The 24,451-nt window shown below is 41.3% G+C and overlaps 2 protein-coding genes across 4 annotated transcripts in view; one reads left to right on the top strand and one right to left on the bottom strand.

Moving 5' to 3' along the window:
• The window catches only part of atad2b (ATPase family AAA domain containing 2B), a 75,486-nt gene extending 63,813 nt beyond the window's left edge, over positions 1 to 11,673 (top strand). Inside the window, exons 27-28 of the mRNA XM_067572726.1 lie at positions 1,785 to 1,913; positions 7,989 to 11,673. Coding sequence (XP_067428827.1) covers positions 1,785 to 1,913; positions 7,989 to 8,030 — 171 coding nt within the window. The 3' untranslated portion in view covers positions 8,031 to 11,673. The remainder of the gene's footprint in view (positions 1 to 1,784; positions 1,914 to 7,988) is intronic.
• Positions 11,674 to 12,002: 329 nt separating this feature from the next.
• LOC137169497 (kelch-like protein 29) overlaps positions 12,003 to 24,451 on the bottom strand; it is a 219,093-nt gene continuing 206,644 nt past the window's right edge. For all 3 annotated transcript variants that reach the window (XM_067572720.1, XM_067572723.1, XM_067572721.1), the window contains 3 exons: positions 23,512 to 23,705; positions 15,421 to 15,565; positions 12,003 to 13,503 (listed from right to left, as the gene is read on the bottom strand). In XM_067572720.1, coding sequence (XP_067428821.1) covers positions 13,320 to 13,503; positions 15,421 to 15,565; positions 23,512 to 23,705 — 523 coding nt within the window. In that variant the 3' untranslated portion in view covers positions 12,003 to 13,319. The remainder of the gene's footprint in view (positions 13,504 to 15,420; positions 15,566 to 23,511; positions 23,706 to 24,451) is intronic.

Below are 24,451 nucleotides of genomic sequence, written 5' to 3' on the forward strand. Positions count from 1 at the left end.
TAGAGCAGTAAGACTCACTGTACAAAAAGCACCAAAAGAAATATGCTCAATATAGAGCAGCTTATGGGACTTTTTTGAAGTGTATGATCATTATCATTTCTGTGAGCACCTTTTTATTTGTCGAGGGACCCACAGTAATTAGATTGGCCTGGTGGAGTTTTTATGTTGAAGGCATATTACTGGTGAATCCTCCTACACTGCCAGATTAAGTAATGGGAGTGTGAATATTTGAAAGGTATTATCTGCTCACAGTCATGTTTCCAGGCTATTGAGTTCAGCGTGATAAGCATCTGTTGGAAATCAAGCTGGAAAAATATGGAAAATGAAACTTACTCTCAGTGACGGAATACTAAAAAGATTTGAGAAAAGGTTGTTTTTTTGTGCGTTTCTTCTCCTCGTTGATTGTTTAAAATAAAGTGAATCTTTCTTCAGAATAGAAAACCTTAAAACGTTGATGTGGATATTAACATTACTACATTGTTAAAATTAATACTGTTCTACTTAAACAACAAAAAAAACAAGAAAAGACTCAAGAATGCAGACCTATGAAAAGCCTAATAATCTCCCCTGTTACTCATTATGTTTATTGTCAACAGTGTAGTGGGTAGATGAAAGAATAGTTATGCAACAGTAGCCAAATTCTCATCTGGTGGTGCTTGTAGGGAAATTTCTGGGAACCATAGTCACTGCTGCTGCCTCATAACACTTTAGCAGCCACACATGAAGCTATTACACTGAACAACTAAACATCGCTCTGTGGACCCAGGTGATGTTATGTACATAATGTTTTCAGTGTCACATTTCAAGAAATAATTTTACCTCTTTTCAATTTCATGTTGAGAGCCGTGGGGTAAAAAACTGGAATGTTTACTGTCACGGTGGATCCCAAGGGCAGCAGTGTTTTCCATAACTCCATTAGAGGTGTTTGTACTGAAAAGCAAAAAAATGTCCTAACAAAGCAAAGTATTGCACTTATGGTTCAGATCCCTGGTTCATGAGTGAAGTCTGAGTTTTTACTGAAGTTTCAGTTGATCTGAAGCTTTAGTCTAACTTTAATCAACACAAGTGTTCTGTCATTTAAACAGAAATCACTGTCAGATGGAGTAGAGCGATGCTAACCTTTTTTGCCTTTGTAATTTTTCTTTTGCTCAGTGTCATTATCTTTCAGACGTTCGCTGATGAGAGGCTTCAACAAACATCTACGCCTTATTAATCTTGACATTGCCTCGGTTTTATGTGTTTAACACATGGTCACTGTCTTTCACATACACACACACACATGCACACACCATTTAATTTCTGTTTGCCTTGTGTCATTGATGGTAACTTTAATTATTGCGCCTTTGCTGTCTGAGTCCATGCATTCTGATGAGCTCTGTGTTTAAATAGACGCACGCATACACACACACACACACACACACACACACACACGCACAGACATTGGCTTGGGTAAAATGTGAGGAACAGGTCAATTAAAATGGCCTTTGACTGTCCAGAATGTTTTAATTAAAGTAGCAGTGAAATGTAAACTTGGTTCTAATTATGATTAGCCTTAATTAGCTGTCACTCTGATCTTAATTGCTTTTGAATACAGTTGACCTCCAAATGCTTAATCTCTACGCACCAACATTGATGCTTAGCTTGTGTGACCAGTTATTCAGCAATATTCGCGTTTCATTATTGTAACTGGATGTTATTAATAATATTTAGAATGTGTCTTTAAGAAGTGTTTGAAAGTAAATACATCTTCAGCTCTTAATGTGTAATTGTACCGTTCCCCTCAGGCTCTACTGGATATGGTGGTGAAGAAGAGTGAGGGTTACAGCGTGGAGCAGCTGGAGAGACTGTACTCCCTTCTCAGCCAGTGTATCTTCCAGCACCGCAGAGAGTACGACAAGACCCAGCTACTGGAGGTCAGAGAGAGACACTCGCACTACCCCTTTTTTTAAAGTTCCTTTAACGGTCCAGTTGTCAGTACAAGTCAGTCAAAGTAAATCATAGAGCAAGTGCCGTGTGCCAAGAAGGAGCCACTAAATTCCTATAACTCATTAGAGTTCTATTAAAATCTTCAACATTATGTTAAATAATACAATGCAGTGCATCAGATTAGCCTCATGACAGATTATTTTGATATTAGATTGTTTTTAAAAACATGTATAAATGCTAAAAAACTAAGCGAGAAAAGAAGCAGCAGATTAATCAATCATAAAAACAATCATTGCAGCCCCATTTGAGACATTGCTACATGATTCCATCTCCTCCGTCGACCTCTCATCTTCTCAACACACAATAGTTGCCCCAACACCTTGTTGCTAGGTAACCAGCAAGTCAATTTAAGCCTCTTAAGAGAATATGTGAACAAGGAAAATTCATTTGTAAGTGAATGTGAGACCCTCTTTTACAGCTGTTCAGCAAGGGTCATCTTTTGTGTGGGATACAAAAGAGGAGACTTCAGTAGTTGTGGAAAAGCTGAATTGAGGTCAAATGGTCTACAGCTGCTCTACGGGACTCGGAGAGGACGCCAAAGGATAAATATGTATTTTCATAACCAGACTTAACCATGTGCAAGTAGAATAGCTCGGTCCAAGTAGCTTGTTTTATGATGCGATGACACATGTTGCCACTTTGACAGTGAGGGTTTTAAACAACTGGTAACATTTATTGAACTAATAACATTCCAGGCTTGATGGAAAAGTGGACAGGGCCGTATATCTGAGAGGAGCCGTTTCAAATAATGCAATGCAAGTATCCCTTTTTTGGAGCTTAGATATAGACATCAATACACACTGAAACCGGCTGAACAGGATATTGCATCTGGAAGTCAACATGACAGAAATCACTACTAGGTGTTGCTATTGGTAGATAGATATCCACCCTTGGAGAGCCAGGCAGAAATGGTATAAATCAATATCAGGTTTGAAATTAAGGGTTCTTATTTTTTTTTTTAACCAGTGTTCTTTTTGTTCCAAAATAGGATCAAATGAGGACAGAGTGGAAAGATTGTGTTCAGTATGTATGAGTCCAGGGACCAGACTCTAAAAAGATTAATAAGAGAATCCTACATTCAACATTATTTATTCTACGTCTTAAAATCGTTTGGCTCCTGTTCTCTAAAAGGCAGATTTACAATTTTAAAAGATAATCCATGTCCAACAACCTGAGTGAGATCTAAGTAGCATGAGATATGAAATTTGGATTTGAGTTTCTTAATACGTTCATTTCTATCCTTGTCTCTTTTGAAAATACAACAAAAAATACATTTCTCACCTACCGTGAGTAAGAGTTAACGAAAAACTCAGTATAAGGTTAAAAATTTTCACTTCTAATCTGTTTTGACAATGTTCCATATAGAAAAAGCTGCTGTATATTTTCCCAGAATCCCATCTGGTCATCTGCTGCTGATGCTGCCACTGCTGTAGGATGTTAGTGTTTTCAGCGGGCCAGGAATGGCAGTGTCCTGGTGCTGGTAGCCAGAGCTGGCTGCCAGAATGTCAGAAAGACAGGGAGAGAGCAGTCAGCCAGGTGGTGCCGCCTGTCAACAGGCAGGCTGGTGGAGGGAGGGAGGGTGCACGTCTGTGTTGGTTTCATACCGCCAGCCTAAATTGGTGTTTCCAAGAGCAGAAATGTCAGCGCATTTGGCACGTGTTCTGTTTGCTTGTGTTTTCCAACACACATCTCGACTCTACAGCAGGTCATCTCCTTGTAACTCCCCAGAGAATGCAAAAACACGCGCACATACACAGAGGTATGCGGGGTTGATACTCAATGTAGGTGACACTAAGTGGTTTGAGTGTGATAGCCATTGCCAAGGTGTGTTAATCAAACACAGAGGAGGCAGAACTTTCCTTCACCAGTTTATTGCGTGTGGTCTGCGGGAAACAAACATATGCACATTCTATGCAATCATAACACTACATTCTGTAGCTTACCATGAAAATAAGACCGCAAATTCAAGGTCAGTAATAGGAGGATATGGAGCAATATTAATAAATTAATAATAATCTACCCTTCAACATTCAATGTCATAGTCTCCTTCACTCAAATATATTACATATTTTAGCTTTATGGTCTCATTTGCTACTGGTGGCACACTCTAAGGTTAGAAAGTTTCTCATTCGAAGTTACATGTTAATAACATAAGATACCACTAAGTTGGAAGCATGAAATGTCACCCAAATAGCACCACTGAATATGCATCAATTACCTACACTCAATAAAATACTCTTTAAGTAACACTAATGTATTATTACTCCGTTCTGTTTCCATACATAATGTTATAGAAACAATTATGCCAGCAAATAGCTAATTTAGGCAGTAATTTATCTTGCAGGGAAATAAGTGCAAATGTCACAACAACATTAATGTTTAAAGGTATATTATGCAGGATTTGTTGGTTGGTGTTTCAAAAATGGTCCCTCCTCCCCGGCTCAGAGAGAGAGAGAGCAGTGGTGGTCGAGCGAGCCAGAGAGTGAATGAATGAATGAATTTCATGGCAGCTACATTCTAAAGCACACATAAACGTGCCCACACCTCTGCACAACCCTGCCGGAACGTGCTGCATTGGTGGATTTTGTGTAAATGCGGAGCTTCATCCTGTCCGCTGTGGTCTCTCTGCTCTGCATGTGTGTAGCTCAGCAGCAGCCCCCCCCCCCCCCCCCCACAGAGCTGCAGCTCTTTATAACCTTAACCTATCTTGGCAATATGGATTAATTGTGAAACATAGCAACTGAACAAGTTTAACAGGCAGAACATAACATCCACCCAAGACAAACTTAATGAACTGCCTCTAGAATGATCAACTAGCATGTCAATATAATTACACATGAAACACAAAGCCAGGTAAAACATGCACTTACTTTCTTGATTAACGCACACAGGTAATCCCGAGGAAATTAACTGCTCTTTTAAACTGGTAAAATTAACCTGCTACAACTGTTTCCTGCTCTCATCTCTTTCCTCTTCACCTCCTGGGTTTTTCATTACTTACTGGTTTACTGCAGTACTAACCAGCACTAATTGGCTGCTGCAGCCACTCAACCAGCACATGAGGGGGAGGAGATATGCTCTCGCACATCACATGATCACACACACAACTCCACTCTCACTTCAAGAGTCTCCTGAACACTCAGTATGGCGGTTTAGGCCATTTCCACTTAATCCTGCATTCAGCTGTAGCACGTGTTGTTTGTGTCTACATCGTAGAGACGAGTGAAATGGAACGTGTCCATTCATTTGTCTCCTTTACCCTCCCCCTGTCCTCCTCTGGGTACGGCTTGTCTCAGTCTTCCACAAGAGCTGACCTTTCAGCAGATGGAGTGGACTGCTCCCCGCTTCCAGTTAAAGCCAGAGGGACCATCTCTGCCCTGTACACAATAACACACCAGCTATGTTCCTATCTACAAATTGGCATTCATATTGCCCTAGGCCTAGTATTACATTTTACCCATGTTTCAGACAGCAATTAAATACTTTGTGAGAGCCTTTGACCTTTTAACCTGCATCTGTGCAGTGACAGAGCTGTACATGCCACTAGCCGAGCTAGCTGAACATCATGAGAGTTTGTTATTTCTCTGCTTATTTATGTTTGCAACTGAAGATTGTAGCCTGCAGGCATTTACAGTAATATACCTTTTGTTAGCTCACTTGTTAATCCAAAGCACCATCAACACAAAACACGTTGGATTTCTAGGTCCATGTAGTTATTTGATGGTATCGTTCTCTTATTCCAGCCTGTAGATGGTAAAAAGTAGATGATGTGACTTTTTCACATTCAGATAATTTGATCATGTGTACTCTTTAAATAATTAATGGTAAACATCTGGCTTTTATGTCAGGCTAGAGCTTCTTTTGAGACCTCTCATTTTGACATTTTGTACCAATGTTGAACAGTCTTCTAAAGACAAATCCATAATATATAAGAGGCGGAGAAGTGAGCTTCTCCATTGACGTTAGGCTCTGTAGAGCAGAATGCATGAAGAGCAGAGTGCCGAATGTGAATCTATTGTCAGTAGCTTGTGGAACAACACCCTCATCCAGACACAATAGACAAAATTGTTCTTTCTCTGCTCTCTTTTTCTTTCCAGGAAAAAAAAAACAAAAAACGTACAATGTTGTTGTTTTGCTCTCCTAACGTGCACATACACACCACAGAGAATCCTGTTCTCTCAGGGGTTGTAGAAAATTTGTTCTGGGAAATAGAAAAAAATCCGTATTGAGTTGGCAGTGGATAGGACAGGTTCAAAGAAGGTGGGTACACCAAAGTAATTTACAACACCTTTGTCACAAACGGGTTGAACATCACAAATGGATGACGATCTTAACAATGTGGAACCTGTATTTGTCTTTTAATGGATAGTGTTGATGGCCCCAGTGGGAAAAATTCTGCCATGTGTTGCCTGTTGAGTGATGGAAAAATGAGACCTTCTTTCCATGCAGGTCGTCTTCCACTCATGCAAGAGAAGGGAGCCCTACAGGCGTAGCTTTATGTTAGTGAGGAAGAGTAGGTTTGTGACACAGAGGATAGGTGCTGTGGATGCTCGTTAGATTGTCTGCTGTGTTTTTTGGGAAGACAAGGTGATAGGCCTTCAGGCTGATGGAACTGAGATCACAGAAGTGCAAAGCGTCAAGGCGGCAAAGAGCTTATTTGTGTGTGGGTGTACAGTGAAACGCCGCAAACGAGACGGGTGTTAAAAGCATCGGTGTCTCTAAACATGGGCTGTACCTGACGAACTAGAGCTTTCAGGGAATTTCTAAAATAATGGATTTTTATTCAGTTGCACATTAACTTCCACTTTTCATAGCTTCATTGGGTTTTACAGCTTGTGTGACCTGGTGTTGATAGCTGCGGGGGTATGATGAAGTGCGAAGTGCTTAATTGATGTTATAAATGGAGTTGGAAGGGAAGTTAGAACCATATGCAGCATGGCATCACTCCTGTGACCTTTCTGAAATGTATTCAGAATAAATTGCAAGATGTGTTGGGTATAGTTGGCATTACATCTAGAGTGTGAACAGCTGGCCACTATCAACTTGTCTCATTTAACAGAGGACTTGAGCACCAGTTGAAATGTATTAATTTATTTATTTATTTTTCCCCAATGTGCCCAATGTGACACGTTTAAATTGCTTTTGTCCAACTAGCAGTCCCAACTAACCCAAAGATATGCAGTTCATTATCTTAGAAGACCCAGAAAACCAACACATATTCACATTTGATAAGTTGGAACCAGTGAAATTTTAGTATTTTTGCTTAAAAACATACATCTGTTGATTGGCTATTCAATTAATTGAATAAATTGGCCCAGTTTTCTTGCCCAAATTTCAGAAATATCACAAAAAGTTTCCAGCGGTTTACATTTTTAAAAAGTGCAGTACTAAGTACTAAAGATGTTAGCAATATTTGAGTACTTCTTAGCTTAAAAAAAAGGCCTTTGTAGTATCAGTAGTTGATAATCACCCAAAAAGCTGTGCTCTTCTCACTAACTTTGCCTGTTTGTGTGTGTGATGCAAAAGTTTTGAGCAAAGGAGAGCTGGCCCTCCCTGAAAAGTTAATCTCTTTAGACGTGTAATATTGCTTTTCACTGTTGATGGTTAATTTTTTGTTGTAGATGTTGAAATTGGTATCTTGTAGCGGCGTCTGTCGCACTGACTCAGCCATTCAGATGAGAACACACACAGTGTAACATCTTCAAGGCATTAATCATGGTCTATTGCAGGCTAACATCCATCTCTCTTCCTCCGGCTCTGTTCAGATTTAGTCAGTGTCAAACTCTGCTGTTTTCATGCTCAGAAAAATTGCCCGTCTCATTCCAGCACAGCTTTGCCTCATTTTACATCATTTATCATGGTGAAAGTTGTTGTTTGCTGTGGGAAATTTCCAAGTAATATTGAAACCATGATGCACAGATGCTTTATATACACACACCTCCAAGTTTCCTGTGTTGGTTGAGAATAAGCGGTATGTTTTTATGTGTCTGTTTGTGGTGCAGGAGATGGAGGAGAGAATCCAGCATTTTGATACATTCCTGTGAGATGGAGAGAGAGAGAGTACCCATCAGGTAAATCCTGAACAGCCTGGGACCACAAAGACACACACAAACTTGAGTGAGAGAGAGTGAAGGAGCGTCCGAGTCCAGCCCTCAACACAGACACACACAACCACACACGGGAAAAATCCAGCGCCCTCCTCCTGCTGGGAGGGAACACAACGAGGACGAGATTGAGGACAGAGACATTCAATGGTGCTATCGTCTCAGGAACCTGGCCAGATCCAGACCCATTCTACACAACCAAACCCCTGGAGGTGTGTCAGTCACACACACACACACATACACCAATTGTGACGGGCAACCCTGGTGCTACTCGGGTGCTATCCTAACTTTTATCCATGCTGCTCTTGGGATTACTTCTTAACTTGGACGACTAGCAAAACCAACAGACAGATCGGGTGATGTCATATCACAACCTGGCCGTTTTTTTTTCTGTGGAGCGGTCCGTGCATACACACTCGCACACCCCTGACACTTTTGGGTATGCATGTATTTCTAAACACACACACTCACTCAGATCCTCACCAGCAGAAGTGTGAATGCAGAGTGCCGCTAGGAGATGAGGACAGATAATGTTCTGAATCACTGAACTACGTTGCTGAGCCAATCTTGCCCTCAAGTGGAACGCTTTATCACAGGCCAGTTATTACCATTGTTATTATGCGGCTCATTTTTTTTTTTTTTTTTCTGCCATTTTAGCTACTTCATTAGTTCAATATCTGAGCCACCGTCAAGGATACTGACCCAGAACAATAGTTTACAAAGAAGTTTTAGTGCGAACACAAACTTGATGAGGTTAGCACAGCAGGACTAGAAGTGATTATGTCCTTCCCATTACGGCGGTCATCAGGTGTGGAAAACTCAAGTGTTTTTTTTCTCTGAGTTACTGGTGAACAAGCGCAGCGTAAGCTTAGCTCAGCTCTTAAAAAACAAAACAACAACAACAACAAAAAAAAAAACCCTCACTCAAAACATTCGCTCTCAAACACCACCTCTGGCGTTCACAGTCTTGGCAGATTGTCACGTCCTAAATAGTTTTGTGGTAGCTGAACCCCCTCCTCACTGCATTCACGATATGAATGTGTTTTTCCCTCTCCGCTCAAGCTGTTCCCGCCAGTTGATTTTCCTATCGACACCCCCGGCCGAGGAACTGGAAAGCAGTACAAATTGGAATGCGTCTGTAGTTTGCACTGCCTAGTGTGTGCCTTATTTAAATCTCATATGAAACTGATATATTTAACAGGATTTTTTTATTTAGAACTACTTCTTTACAACTACAATGAACAGGCTCCAACTAGGGGTGGGTCCTAACCACTGAGGTCACAGTGACCTTGAAGCAAAAAAAAAAAAAAAAAAAATTATATATATATCTTAACATCATTAGATTGATTAAAAACATATCTAGGTTATACATCTCTAGTTAGTTTCAACTTGGTCCAAAATAACTAATTGACGACATGTGAAAACTTGAAGAATACTTGTTGATATTACTTAGAAAGTAATATTCTCACTTCTGTGACTGTCTGGCCAGATACGTCTCAAGCACTTGAAATGATATGTTATTTAAATGTATTCATGCCCTGTTAAACCCCAGACCGGCTGGGGAGATCAGTCACCACCTGAGCAGGTGTAAAGAGAGGTCAACAACACCAGCTTTTCTTCAGATTTCATATGCAAAAATAATGATGCGAGTCAAATGATTCATTGTGCCAAGTTTTACCCCCCACTCCCTCAAAGGTGCTGAGCTCTGACATAACGGTGCCTGTTCACAGGAATTCTGTTTCCAACTATGAAAATGTTCTATTAGATACGATTTCTGTATTATGTTGTGTATTTGATAATTATTTTTTACTTTTTTTTTTTATAAGGTGCTTTGCTCGAGTTCAGATTGTTTTTTTGCATGGGTTGTGAATCCATAATGAACAAGGCCATTCTAGGCAGTGCCCGTCACTAAGGTGTATAAAGCATTACATGATTTTTTTTTCTCCTTTCAAATGTGTACCAACTTTATGGATTTATTTCTGTTCTTTACAACACCAGATGAGAGACGCTGGATTCTCATTTGTGGCCAACACACAGTATGTTCTCTGACTGCAGTAAATGAAGGTATTTACTGAAGCTTTATAAAGGTTTTCATGGCATTTTACGTGTTTTTTGAAGATGCCATATTTTGACCAGGTGTAGACTGGAGAAGGCCCCTTCTTTCTCTCAAAAGCACTCTTGTCCAATCCTCAAACCTCTTGGTGCAACTCTGACCCCAGCTCACCTCTGCCTTTTTTCTCAGATTCTAGGTGATAAAAGCAAAGACCATATGCAAACTGGCAATGACAGGTTAGCACTTGGACTACTGCAGAGAGAGAGAAACCAAAGCTACCTCAGCTTAATTTATTTTAATGCAAAAACTGTTTACTGGGTACAAAAACAGTATTTTTCTCTCCCCCCCAAAATACTGTTGCAACATCTACAGTACCATCCAAGGTACCAGATCAGTGCAACCACGGCTGCTGCAGTAATCCAAGATTTGTTTATCTCTCCGATTGTTATGTATGTTTGCATTTGAGCCAGATGATGATTGCATACATTTTAAGGATATTTCATGGACTGTATATTTTATGCTTTAGTTTCAGGTTTTCTTCATTTCTACTGTACCTTGACACTGAGGAGAATATCCTAGATCTGCTCCTCTTTCATATGATCACCCCATACCTTCTTAGAAGCTATATAGAGCATTTTTCTGCCTCATTACACATCCATCGCCTTTTTTTTTTTTTTTTTTTTCAAATTCAGTTTTTTGCAGATTTTCATCTCATGATTCTTATTATTTATTATTAAACATGTTTTACACCTAATATTCAGTAAATTGTCTTTTTGTACTTTTGAAAAATTTAACTAATTGGAAAGCCTCACGCGTCCGTTTTTAACAGTTTTTTGCTGATTTGCGTAGCGTTTGTGTAGCAGGTTTATTTGGCGTGTAAAGGGGAATAAAGGGTTTACAGGTCTCTCAGGTTCAACACGCGACAACATGCCCTTTCAACTTTTCTATTTATTTCAATGTTCTGGTGTTTTTCTTTTAAGTGGTTATAGACTGTGGCATACTGGAAGAGACTTAACAATAGGACGGATATTTAAACAAAACATAGTGTCTGTCTAACGCATCCCAGGAAGAGAAACAGGACCAGACTAAAAACATTTCTTTTAATGTTGTTCACTTTGTCTCCACTTTCTGCCAAAAGAGTTATTTTTTATGAATTTAGAAACACATTTGGAAATGAAATATGGGTAGTTAAATGTCATACATTGTGATCTTCCTTTGTTATTATAAATTGTAGCCAGTTTGGACTAACAACCAATTTTTGTCTGGTAGTTGAGACTACTTAGTCCAGTATGCAGAAGGAAAGGGTTTGTTCTATCCTAAAAGACTTTGTTCTTCCCTATTTTTTTCCAGTTAATTTAGTCAAGACTTTTCATAGCTTTGTCAATTCTGTTTGTTTTGAGGTTAAGTGTATTTAACACACCTGTTCGCAATTGTTACTTTTAGTGTAAGTTATATTTGAAATGAAACATTTACTGTATTTCTCAAATAAACTGCTGTGATATACTTGAATAAAAAGGTGCAAACTGTAAATTTGAAGTGTTTTTTTTGTTTTGTTTTTTTTTCCTTACTGTCAATTTGGACAATTTGTGATCTCACACTTGATGTTTTAAATGACTTGTGGATATTTTCAGGAAGCAGGATTACACAGGCTTACATCAGTGAAGCTATTTGGCTGCATCTCATTTTTATAAATCACACTTTTGTATTTTTTTATGTGTCAAAATGTACTTTTCACCCTTGTTCTGTGGTAAATACACTGTAAAAACCTCACTTACCTGTTTCAAATATTTTCACCTTGAGAAGATTTTACTATAACCCTTGATTCATAACAATATACAAAAAAAAGACATGACAATGTGTCCATGTTCTGGTATATGTATTAGGTTTCAATAATAACAATTGTTAATTTCTCCTTTTTGGGTACAGATTTACAGACATACCATTTTTGAATCCAACCTATCATTTTTTTTCCTAAAAACATTTATACAGAATTGCCTTCAGGTTTTTAAAATATACATATTTCCTTCCTGTATTTACAGAATATCAACCCAACGTCACTTTTGGGTTGCAATGAAACACATTGTATAAAACAAAAGAAGGTGGGAGGGAAACTGATGAAGACAGAGAAAAAACCTGAAACAACAAATAAATTCTATGATAACAGTCACAGGTGATTATTGTGCTTTTTTTTCCCGGAGGAACTGTCCCAACTTGAACATCTGATCAGACATCAGCGGAAGGAGGAATTCCCACTCTCTGTCTTTGTCCCAGAGAGCAAAAGAGTGAGTCAAGGAGGGGAGGGGGAGGGGGAGGGGGGAGGGGGGGAACAGACAGACCACTCACCGTCCAGATGATATCTCAATCAAGCTGGAATTGCACAAGAACAAAGATAAAATACCGATTTTTCTCTTTTTAAACCCTACCTGACCCGGATTTGATGGTTTTTCCTGTGTTTAGCGAGTCATTATAAAAATCCGGTTACACAGAGTTCAAAATCTGTTTTTAAAATTACCTCATAAATCCATACTTTGGAATTTTGCTTCCGGACATAGTGGAGAGAGAAGAAACTCATCACATCCATTGGATAAAAGAGGAACACAGTCAGCTGATAACTTCCCTTCATTTTTCCTCCCCTCCTGTAGATGTCACTAGTGAAAAACGTTCATACACCACAACAAAACTCTGCTCGCTAATGAATGACTATGAAACCTACACCTGACGAACATAATTTACTCAAAAAAAGGACAAAAATCTGGACCTGCATTGGCTTACGCTGCACTGAGTCAGAGTATATTTAAAGAAACAGGGAGGTGGTGAGCTTACAGAGATCAGGAAAAGACAGAAATGAAACAATGACATTGAAAACAAAGGAGCTCGTAATTTACTAAGAGGTTCCCTGTGCCTGTTGGATGAGAGGATGAACTACTACCATGACACATACAGTACTGGAGGTTAGGCATCGTCACCTGACATGGCTGAGTAGTTTAAACATGAGTACATTCTGCACAGGGCTTTTTGAGGGTGGGACGGGTAACGGTGGATGGATGCTGGCGTCAAGTCCAGAGGTCGCTGACAGACCCGACCGGCTGGCCCTAAGCTGCTGTCACACGTCGTCCCACAACCGGAGCTCAGCTGGTGTTCGGCGTTGACCCAGTGTGATCCCATCTGAGCCGCTCTCAGCCGCTCTGGATGTACTTCTTGATGACCACGCAACCGTGTCTGAAGAGCGGGCAGGGCAGTGACTGCAGGAGCGTCCAAGTGTTGGTGCAAGGGTCGAAGGTCTCCATGTTGCCGAGGGCCGGACCCTCGCTGCTCACGATCCCTCCTGTGGCGTAGATTTTCCCGTCCAGGATCACAGCGCTGTAAACACACAATTTTGTTTTATTCAATAATCTTATGACTTCTTGTGTCAGTAATCACACACTTTTGTCTGTTCAGAACAAATAGTAACGAGAGGTTATCAGTGCCAGGAAGATAAATGAACGTGAAAGCTAATGTGGCTTTGATATTAGATTGCTACGGTATGACTCACAGCAGAAATATTACGTATTGTTACTCATGATCAGACAACAAAGCCAGACACGAGACAACATCTCTACAAACATGCTGGGGGCCACGCCTGAGATTATATGACATCACTCACACATGCTCTCAACATGCCCAACAAGGCTACTTTGTGAGGTGGTGGTGGTGGTGGTGGTGGGGGGACGACGACACATTACATTCCCTCTTGAGGGCGAAAGAAAAACAAAACTAATGAAAAAGCAAATATCTCTACAAATGTGCTCATTTGATATGAGAAACAGAAACAGGAGTTTGTGTGCGGAGAGGATTAAAACTTGGGCTGTAAGCTGATTAGGGCTTTGTACTCCTATTGGGGTTTGGAACGATCTGCATTTACATAAGGTGCAAGCTCCGACACACACACACAGACAGTGAACAACATGCAGTCCTATTGCACAAATTCACAACACTGTTGGGACTGAAAAAGATTATTACATAAAGCCTAAATCTACTCAGAGAGAAAGCACAGCTGATCCAAAATGGAGAGCGCGCAGGGCAAAGCCTGGAGCTGCTCTTCCTGATAAACAGAGGGGAGGTGCAGGCCTGCGGAGGGCTGGACGCTGCGAGGAGAGAATATCTGCTCTCCTGCATGATGACCTGCTAGACTTCATCGTCTGTGCAGGAGCATGCACTGTAGATAGTGCCGTTTCTGAGTATTTGTGTGTTTCTGTCTCTGCAGTTGTGTGTCTGTGTGTGTGTGTGTGTGTGTGTTGTTCTCCCTCCTTCCCTGCATCTCTTCTTCTCTTCTGTCAGACTTAGTTAAATGTAGCAGAACAGCTGCCTGGCGTGTGCTGCTGCAGCTTATCAATAACTCTGACAACATGATTTATGTTATACATTCTGCACATAAGATCACTGTCTGTAATTGCTTCCCAAATGTATTTTGCGCATGCTTTTCTTTCAGCTTCTGCAAAAAAAAAAAAAAAAAAAGAAGAAAAGAAAGGCTTGGGTCTGGAAAACAGTGGGTTCATTATCCAGCAAACTGCACACCTCAGTGGCTCGAGCTGACTGGGATATTAGGATGTGATCCCACTATTGTAAATTTTCATTTATCTCCCTTTATCAGCTATTATGTGTCCACAAATGGTATAAAAGTCACAGTTGTGGACTGCAGTTTGTTGATTTTTCTTGTTAGAACACAATCTCACCTGACACTCACCTAACTATGTGGAAACCCCACCCTCCCCCCCACCCCCCAAATGACTTATATGTCACAGCAATAACTTGGGGTGAAATTGAGCGATTAAATGCTTTGAAAGAAAGTTGATTAAATCAAGCAGAGTCTCTGCTATTTGAACAGATGTGTCTTGTTTCTCTCAGCGTGACAGACAGCGGCGTTACTGATCAAGCAAATTTAAAAATCAAGCCCATGAATTAGACAGCAATTTTTCCACCGAGGGAGAAGTTTCACAACTCTGACTGCATCTCGGTGGAAATACTGTCAGCCCACAACTGACTTTGTTCAAATTTTAATTAACCGGCCTGAGTACATTTTCCTTGTGCAACCGTTTACCTGCGTTATCACACAAAGACTGACAGATTACTAATAAGCTTGCGTTTTACATATTTTTCCGGGCTGTGTAATAACGCTGTGAGTGTTTTTGAATGTTCACAGAAAACAGACCTGCAATTTGAGCTTTTGAAAAATCTTTAAAAAACACCACAGTGGGGATTTAACTTACATGTGGTGCTGCTCCATTAATAATCTCTTACCTGCAGAACTGCCGAGAGTGATTCATGTTGGGACCAGCCTTGATGTTGCCTTTGTCTGGGTCATAGATAGTGGTGGCTCGAGCGTAGGCTCCTCCCAGGATGAATATAAAACCATTTAGACTCACTGCAGGGGCGTATTTGTTATCTAAAGATACGAGAGGAAGAGAGCGAGAGAGAGAGAGAGAGAGAGAGAGAGGGAGAGACAGAAGGAGAGAGGAGATTTTTGTTTAAAAAAAAAAAAAAAAAAGCACAAAGCTATTGTTTGGATGTCATTCTCACACATAGCAGACATTCCCATTCAGTATAATGGCATCAATTTGTTTTTTCTTTTTTTTTTTCTCCCTCTCTGCCGTCCCCAGGCCGCATGCGAAATCATCAGCAACATTCTCCTTATCACTTTACAAATGTGCCATTCTCAAGATTGCTTTGGAAAAAAAAACTGAATAATGGCAAACCAGTGAAAAAGTAGAGTTCATAAATCACTGCGGCTTTATTGGGTTCTGCTCCAAAATATGTTTGGGCTTGGCAGCAATATAAAAGAGTTACCTAAGTCCCAATAATTCACAATTGCATTACGCCCTCTGGCACCTCCATAGATTCTCAAAGAAAAAAAAAAACACAGTGTGCATGTATTGGAAATACATGAGTGAACAGGTGGGATACTGCATACTGTATAATTCAATCTGATACAGTATATAGCACATGAGGAAAACAGAGGCATTGAAGCAGCACCGCTGTAGAATTATAGATGATGGGAAACAAAATGAAACAGTGGTTTGTGCGGAACGATGCCATTGGAAACCTGCAGCTCATGAGCAGCAGCCCTGCTGTGTGGGAAGAGGAAGTGTATTTCAAACTCAGGGCAATTTCTCTCGAGCCGACTGCAGCTGGCCAATTTACAAGCAGCATGAATAATGCACAGACACTTGGCCGTGAGCCGCCCTCCTCGCTGTTTTCTGCCACAATGGACGGACATCCCTCATTGAAGACGGGCAACTGGAGGAGTAAAGTCTGACGCCTTAATAATGGCGGTGCAAGCCCTGAAACCTTCTCTCGTGTAGTAGGCTGCCGCCCCCTTTCTCTACCTTTCTTCCTGTTGCCGAGAGGAGTCTGACATGTTTAACAAGGAGTCTGACATGTTGGATTTATGACAATCTATCCAATAGTTGAGACATTTCACTCAAAACCACAAATGTAAACCTCATGGTGGTGCTAGGGAGGAAAGTCAGAGGATGACCAAAGCGATAGGTTTCATCCTCTGGATACGAGAGGTGCTTCTGCTGCTCCTCAGACTGACTCTCTGTGAGTGAGCCACACTCTTCAACTGCACTTCAAATCATAATGTTCTGAAACAAAAAAAAACAAAACACTTAACTTCAGCCTCTTTATGTTGTTGCTCTAATCAGTTTCATACCTTATATGAACTCACTGCAATCATTAACTGACTGAAATCTAATCTGAACTTCCTCTGCAACCATCTGAGGCGGTACGTCCTTCAATTTGCGCCCTCGAGAAACAAGTTGCCACTGATTGTACCTTGTGAGGGAAATTATTGTATGAATATCTAGAAATGCTTGTGTGAACTTCTGAAAGGTTAAAAATGCTTAATGGCAGTCATAGAAACCATGTTTGTTTGTCTGAACAGTATATTCCTGTGTGAAAGAGAGACAAAGAATATCTGTTCATGCTGAAGCACATCCTGCCTGCATGTCTGCATGGATATAACCACGCGAAGTAGTAGTTACAACAACTCCTAGAGGTTGGTGTGAAAGAGATAAAGGAGTATTCACCCTAACACTTCGGGGCTCACCCCTCTGCGGCAGCTTGTATGTCTGTATCGAGTGTGAGTGAGTCATGCTCTGAGCATTAAAGAAAGTGTGACAATGCTGTATTGACAAATTGTTTCTTCTCTCATTGAAGTCAAGTGCAAGAGGTGAATTGCCACGACACCCTCCTTGCATTCCGCCTGATGTGTTTATTTTCTCTCTTTTACCTTCTTCATCTCATTGATATGCCGCTGCCAGTCTACCCGAGCATGTGTGTGTGTGTGTGCCAGCATAAGTGTGTGTACATGATGTTTTGTGTTAGGTCCCATAAACACAGAAGACTCATTTCTCTCTGTGCCTGAGGCAAAATAATAATAGGATGCTCTCAAAGGAAAAAACATTTCTCTCCTTTCTCCATAGAAACTCTCACCATCGCTTCCTGCCTCTCAAGTGGACCTGCAGTAGGCAGCGGTTTGAGTGCTTGGAGGAGTACCAGGCAGGTAAATCTCATTCTCATTTGGCGAGACACAAAGGACCGCTGTCGGGGTTCAACATCTCTCCAACACTTTTGCTTTTGCACTCATCCCCCCGGCTCCTCTCTGGGCCTTCGACGCGGAAAACGGGCCGTTTCTGCTGAAAAGCCGTTGAGATACGGTAACGAGCGATCGAGTATTGTCTGTGTCAGCTGAAAACTTTCTAACTCTGGAGGTGGAACAGCATGTGTTCCTGAAATCCTGCGATGGATTTTGTCTGGTTTCACAGCTCTGAGGTTATAAAGCTCAGCCAACAATCCACAATTGACCACATTCTACATAAAAAAAATGAATAAAGGGAAGAGTGAGGGGGGGAAAAAAGACAGCAAAACAAGGTTTTAACACGGCAGCGGTGATAGAAGTACAGCTGTGCCTGCGGGGTGACATAGGCTGACGCAGCCTCTCACACCCTGATAAAACAGCTTAGTCACCAAGTCTGGGACCCCTCGGGCTGAGGTCAAGGACAGCACACAAGTGAAAACACACACACACACACACACACACACACACACGGCTATGATGAAATTTGTGGCTGCTGTCTAAACAAACACCTTGTTGTTCCCTCACATCCTCTGCTATCTGATTCCTGCATCAACACAGCAGATATCTGATTATATAAAACTGGAACACAACTGGAGGGATAACACACACATGCATACACACACACACACACACAAATATACTGTATATCACTAGTGACTCAATCAAACCAATACTGTGCACTGTACAGATCTAGATAAGACCGTTCTCTCTGATAGACTCCCAAACTGTGGACGTCATCACAAAGCCACAGCATTACGGCAACATGGAAATGTGCGGTCAGTCGCAGGCGGAGGGAGAACATAAACAAGGAATAAACAAGACATTCTCCTCCGAAAGACGGAGAACGAGGTGCTGGGTATCCTCTGCGGCTTCCTGTGTCCTACAGAAGAGAGCGAGGGAGCAGGAGGAAATAGGACAAAGAAGCTTCAGTTCTTGCTGCCAGAAGCTTAGATAAGATTACAACAAAGGTAATTGGAGCAGCAAAAAAAAAAAAAATGTTTTTTTTTCACACAATGTCCTTTTATGTGGTGTGGGGAGAATAAGAGCAGCCTTTCGAAATGACAGGCCAAAGTATCAGGGGGAGCGAAAGAGGATGATGTACTTTAATTTAATATGATCGAGGGGGGGGGCATGTACAATTAGGTAGCTATGGAAACACCCCATCCTCTCCACCTATCTCATCTTGTCACTTTCCTCTTCCTCCATAATGGTGCTCTCAATTGCTGTACCTGTTTGACTGCTACGTCATTTGCGCGAGTAATTGTCCTTTGGTCAATTTCTCGATTGAGCAGTCTGGGCGCAACGCTACTTCTCTCAGGTGCCTGGAGCCGACTAGTCGATGGCGACCCGTCTGTCAGTGGGGATTGCCTGCTGGATGAACACTTGAGGGAGCTGGTTGGAGTTTGGCGTGTGTGGATGTCCCAGATGTGTGATAGTAAGTAACTTTTATGAGTTTCTAAAGGGTAAATTCACTATTCACTATAAAATTCATTCAAATTCACTATACAATTATGAAAAGCCATATCTATTCCCTTAATGAACTAAGTGGTATATAGCCCGGCAGACAGTTTTGGGTTTTCCACCCTAATATAATAAAGGTGAATGAAATTTTAAAAATTAATCAATATCTTTTCATTCATTCTTCCAGAATGAGTGTCCCTTTTACTGCATAGAACATGCTGTGAACAGTTTTTGTAGGGATTATTTCTTCAGTAGAAATTAGTTAATAAAAGTAATAATAAAGAGTAGGAGTGTGTAGTGAGAGAAAAATAGCCCAGTACATGGCTCATGTATCCTTATGACATGAAAAAACAAGACTAAGAGTCTACAGCTATGCTAGCAGCTCTGTGAGGCTGTGCTTTGAGCCAAATGCTAACACCAGCATGCTAACGTGCTCACAATGACGTTGTTGTTTACCATATAATGTTCACCATGTTCACCATCTTTGTCAAATGGTAGCATGTTCACATGCTACACAATCAGCACTAAGCACAAGTCTTAAGCCTGAGGCTGATGGATGAATGGATGAATGTCTTTAGTTTTGCTGGTATTTGGTCATAAACCAAAGTATTGGACAAACTGAAATTGTGACTTGAAAGTGGTGCTGGATGAAAAGTTGAGGGACCACCAAAGTATCATCAAGATCAAGAAGAGTATCAAGATTTATGGCAATATATCCAGTAGTTGTTGAGACATTTCACTCAAAACCACAAATGTCAACCTCCTGGTGGTGCTAGGGGAAAAGTCAGAGGATCGCCAGAGTTAAAGGTTTCATCCTCTGGGGAACATGAACATGACTACATTTTGTTCCAACCCACCTAGTAAATAAACTGAGCTGCTGGTGGCACTACAGGAAAGGTCAGTGGATCACCAAAGTCATTAGGATTTATCATCTGACCAACACTGCCGTTCCTAGAATATGATTAAACAGAGATTGAATTCTGTTTTTCTATTCTGTGGGAACTATTACCTAACTACTACTAATTCTTATAACTGACATCTGCTAGTAGTATTTTTGGGAGGATGAAGATTGGATGCCTGTATGATTGACTAAGTCAATCTGTGAATTTGTTTAAAAATATGACATGAAACGATGTTGGCGATTTGCCTCTTTAAAACTGTATCTTGTATGTAAAAATATATCTTTGGCAAAACATCAAAATCACATATTGTAAGAAGTTGCTAAAATAAAGGAACCAATGGGGTGGATTTGAATGCAAATCAAACAAAATATTTTAAGAGGAGGCAAATTTTATGAATGGTTGTAGAAAATGTACTCATACCATGCTGCCATACTATGCTGCGGTATGAAAAGGAAGGACGAATAAAAGAGCTCTAGGGATTATCCATAGAAATGTCATTTTCAATGATATGAGCAACACAAAGTTACATTCACCTCCACTGTATGGGAGTACAGGCAGAAATCTCAGAAACGTATCTGAAAACCTTGGCATTTGGGTGAACTGACCTTTTACAGGAAGCAATGGGGATTCATAAATAGTTTACTGTATATGAGGGGGCTCATTTGTCAGTCCATGTACTGCTCATCAGACAGATGTATTGAAGACAGAGGTGGATATAGATGAACTAAGCTGCAGAGACACCGTTGCATCTCAATAGACTTGTTGAAGGAACTATTTTTGGCACAAGTAATATTATTTTTCACTCTGCAAGAGATAGGAAGTCAGTCCTGATAAGTGTTTGTGAAACCCATTTGCAGTCCATGCGGGAGATGGTCCGTGCAGAGCGAAAACACACACACACGCACACACACACACACACACACACCCCACACATATGCGTACACATACACAGGCGCACAGTTGCAGAAAACGCACACAGCTGTATTTGTGTCAGTCGATAAGACAGTGCTGAGAGACCGCGAGAGACGGGAGGCGGGGAGGCGTACGGAGGGGGGAGACAGTGAGACAGAGAGCGAGTGGGGGTGAGAAAGAGAGAGAGAGAGAGAGAGAGAGAGAGAAAGAGAGAGATGAACAGAGAGATTAGAGAGGGAGAGCGATGGAGAGAGGCAGTGGGTTGATCGAGAAACACTCCCCATCGGCTCACTAAAATCATCGCCGGCCCAATTTCACAGGAAGCACTAAACCCGTCCATTATCTCCTGGCTCGTTGGCTGTCAGACACAGGCTCATCTACACCCTGACAGATGACGGTCTGTCTGTCTGTGTCTGTCATGCTCACACACACACACACATACACAGAGACAGACAGCATGCACGCGCGCACACACACACACGCTCACACGTAGAGTAACCTCCTGGCTCTTTACATAATTCATGTGCTGTGTACCTGTGCCCCTGGGGGATGTATGGTTGATATGAGGTAAGGAGAGCTTGTGTGTGTCTGCGTTTCCGTGTGCACGCGTGTCTGTGTGTGTGTGTGTGTTTCTCACTAGACTTTCTCTCATTTCTCCTCTGCCAGCTGCTCTTCCATCCCTTTAATACCATTCAGCTCTCGCCCCAAACACCCGCATTACATAATCATCATTTCGCTCACAGTAGTCTCACTCTGAAAAGGCACTAATAACAGAGAGCAAGTTTCTGGGCAACAGTGCTGAGGGAAGTGCCTCCGCGCTGGTGCTTTAATGACACAAGAACAACTTCTTGTCAGGAAACATTTGAATATAAATACATTTTTGACCCCATGTTTCTCTCTGATGCCTGCTGCTCCAAGTGCTGCCAGCAGCAACAGTACGCCACCGTTTCAGATATATTTTTTAAATGCAGCATTTGGACAACTCTTTGCCCTGAGAGTCCATCATCTGCCAAACATCTTAAACGGGGTAATCCAACATCAAATATAGAATTTGTATTTGTGAGGAAAATTAATTAAATGGATATAAACATAGTTGCGGTTGCAACACACTGAATTTAGTGAGTTTGGCTTAAATTTCACATGTGAGCAAAGCCAAACATGTGAAGCCAAATGACTCAGAGGATATGCTCAAATCAATAACAATCGTCCCTGTGCACCTTTTAGGGATACTCCTTTTTGTGAAAAAAACCTGCTTGCGGATAAGATCTTTGCACTGAGAACACAGCTGACAGTGTTTTGAATCACGCAGAGTTGTACAATGTGTTTTTCCTGCTACCTTGGAGTTACAGCAGCTCGGTTTAAGTGTTTCTTCTGGTGTTGTGTCCTTCACAGGTCCCCGATGGCTCCGGCTGGAATGCGGCTGCAGGTTTGTGCGGTGAATAACTACAGAATTTAGCCAATAACATGTCAGAAGCTATAGTCAGACCCACCCATCATCTCAGCTATGGTCTTCTCATTATAATGATAGAGCAATAACATGGCAAGAGGGGAGTAATGGGAAATACTGAGTAGGATGATAATAATGATAAGGAGAAAACAACAGGAATGGAAAAGGTCACAACCTGACCACTGCGTATTCTGTTGCCATGGGTGCAGGTTAACATTTTCACTGAAATAACTCTAAGATTGAATACTAAAATTCCTGTTGTAGAAGGTTTCTATTGCAATTGTAGGTTGTCTTGAAATGGGAAGAACTATGAGACGTCCTAACTTGAAATATTGCTTGTATCTTCACCTGAGCACTACAGAAGCATTGATATAAAATCCAGAAACACTCCAAAATGCATATCGCAAGGGATTCCCTAAAAGTACCACGGATCACTCAAAAATGATTCAACCTCATACAGTCATCGACTGTACGACGATATGTTGCCGTCAAATGGCAATCGTTAGTTTATGATTTCAACAAGCAAGTCAAGTCAAGTACATCATATAGAAGGTGTTCAAGTGGGTAGAGTTGTGAGCACACTGTTGCTAGGCAACCAGGCAACCATAATGGGGCCCCAAAGACTCCTTGCTGCTTTCTAACGAGATTGCATGATGTCAGTGACTAAAGATTAAAGGAATGCATGTATATGAATGCTTATAGTGATGTTGCAATATGTGCCTTTTCCTGTTTTGGCATTACATTACTAATAAAAAGCAAACATTAATATTCATGTTTCTATGATGTCTTGAAGGAGAACAATTTAGCTAGTGGGTGGCATAATGAGGGAAAACAAACCACGCATTCAGGAAAATCAAACCACAATATAGCACACACAGGTTCAAAAAGTCCAACAACAGCAATGTCGAAATACAAAAGGTGATGGTAACCATTGCAACATGTCTCCTGAGGTCATAACATCTCTACATTGTGTACAAGTATGTGTGAAAGAATATGACAAAGACTGTCGGCGTTGTCACCTGTCTTACCTATCATGGGCGATTCAATGAAACTCCAAGTGTTGCTCTGCGGTACGTAGGACTGCAGGACACCCGCCGAGCGCCCGGCCTCGTTCACACCCCCGAACACATACACCTTCCCTCCGCACACTGTGGCTGCCGCTGAGTGGACCGGCTTGGGCAGTGGAGTCACCGTTTCCCACTGGTTTGTGATAGTGTCATACCTGGAGAGAGAGAAACAAGGAGATTTTTAGATGTTTTTGCATTTGTGTGTACCGTTATTCAGTAACTGCAACCACAGATGAATTACAGGTCAAGGTTCAGACTTGACTGATAAGTAAAGTCACAACCACACTTCCATTAAAAGGGGCTATGATGGGGAGTCTCTGAATTACTTATGAAACCTCTAATGATTCATAAACTATTCCACCATTCTGCAGTCAGTCATTTACACCCACACACACACCAACTGTATACAGAAACACTCCAATTTTAAAGTTCCCATTGGTCTGAATTCACTGTGAAACGCTCGTTTTGGCTGCAGGGCTGACAGATATAATTAGCAGAATGCCTACACCACCAGGGAAGATGAAAAAGACCAACCATTACGTACAATGACAGCAATTAAAGCAATTACACAAAGCAACATATGTTGGGAGCTACAAGCCATTAGTCTCTAGAGTTGGGCTGTGTGTCAGCGCTGAGCTTTGGACCTTTCTCACTGAGCCCTCTTTGGCAGAGACTTCAACGCCGAGCCTAAAACTCAGCCGACCCGAACTGGCACAAACAGACGCAGCCAGATGAAAGGGCCTGACACAATGGGCTGCACGAGAACAAGACACTGGCTTATGGGATTGTGCCCTTGTCAGAGGTTGAGGGGGTGTATGTGTCTATATGTATATTTGTTAAATTTGCATTTCTGTTTGGTGTGTGTGCTTTATTTGCGTGTGTTTAGACATGTTTGTGTGTG

Source organism: Thunnus thynnus, chromosome 18 (genome assembly GCF_963924715.1).
Source record: "Thunnus thynnus chromosome 18, fThuThy2.1, whole genome shotgun sequence".
Taxonomy (NCBI): Eukaryota; Metazoa; Chordata; class Actinopteri; order Scombriformes; family Scombridae; genus Thunnus; species Thunnus thynnus.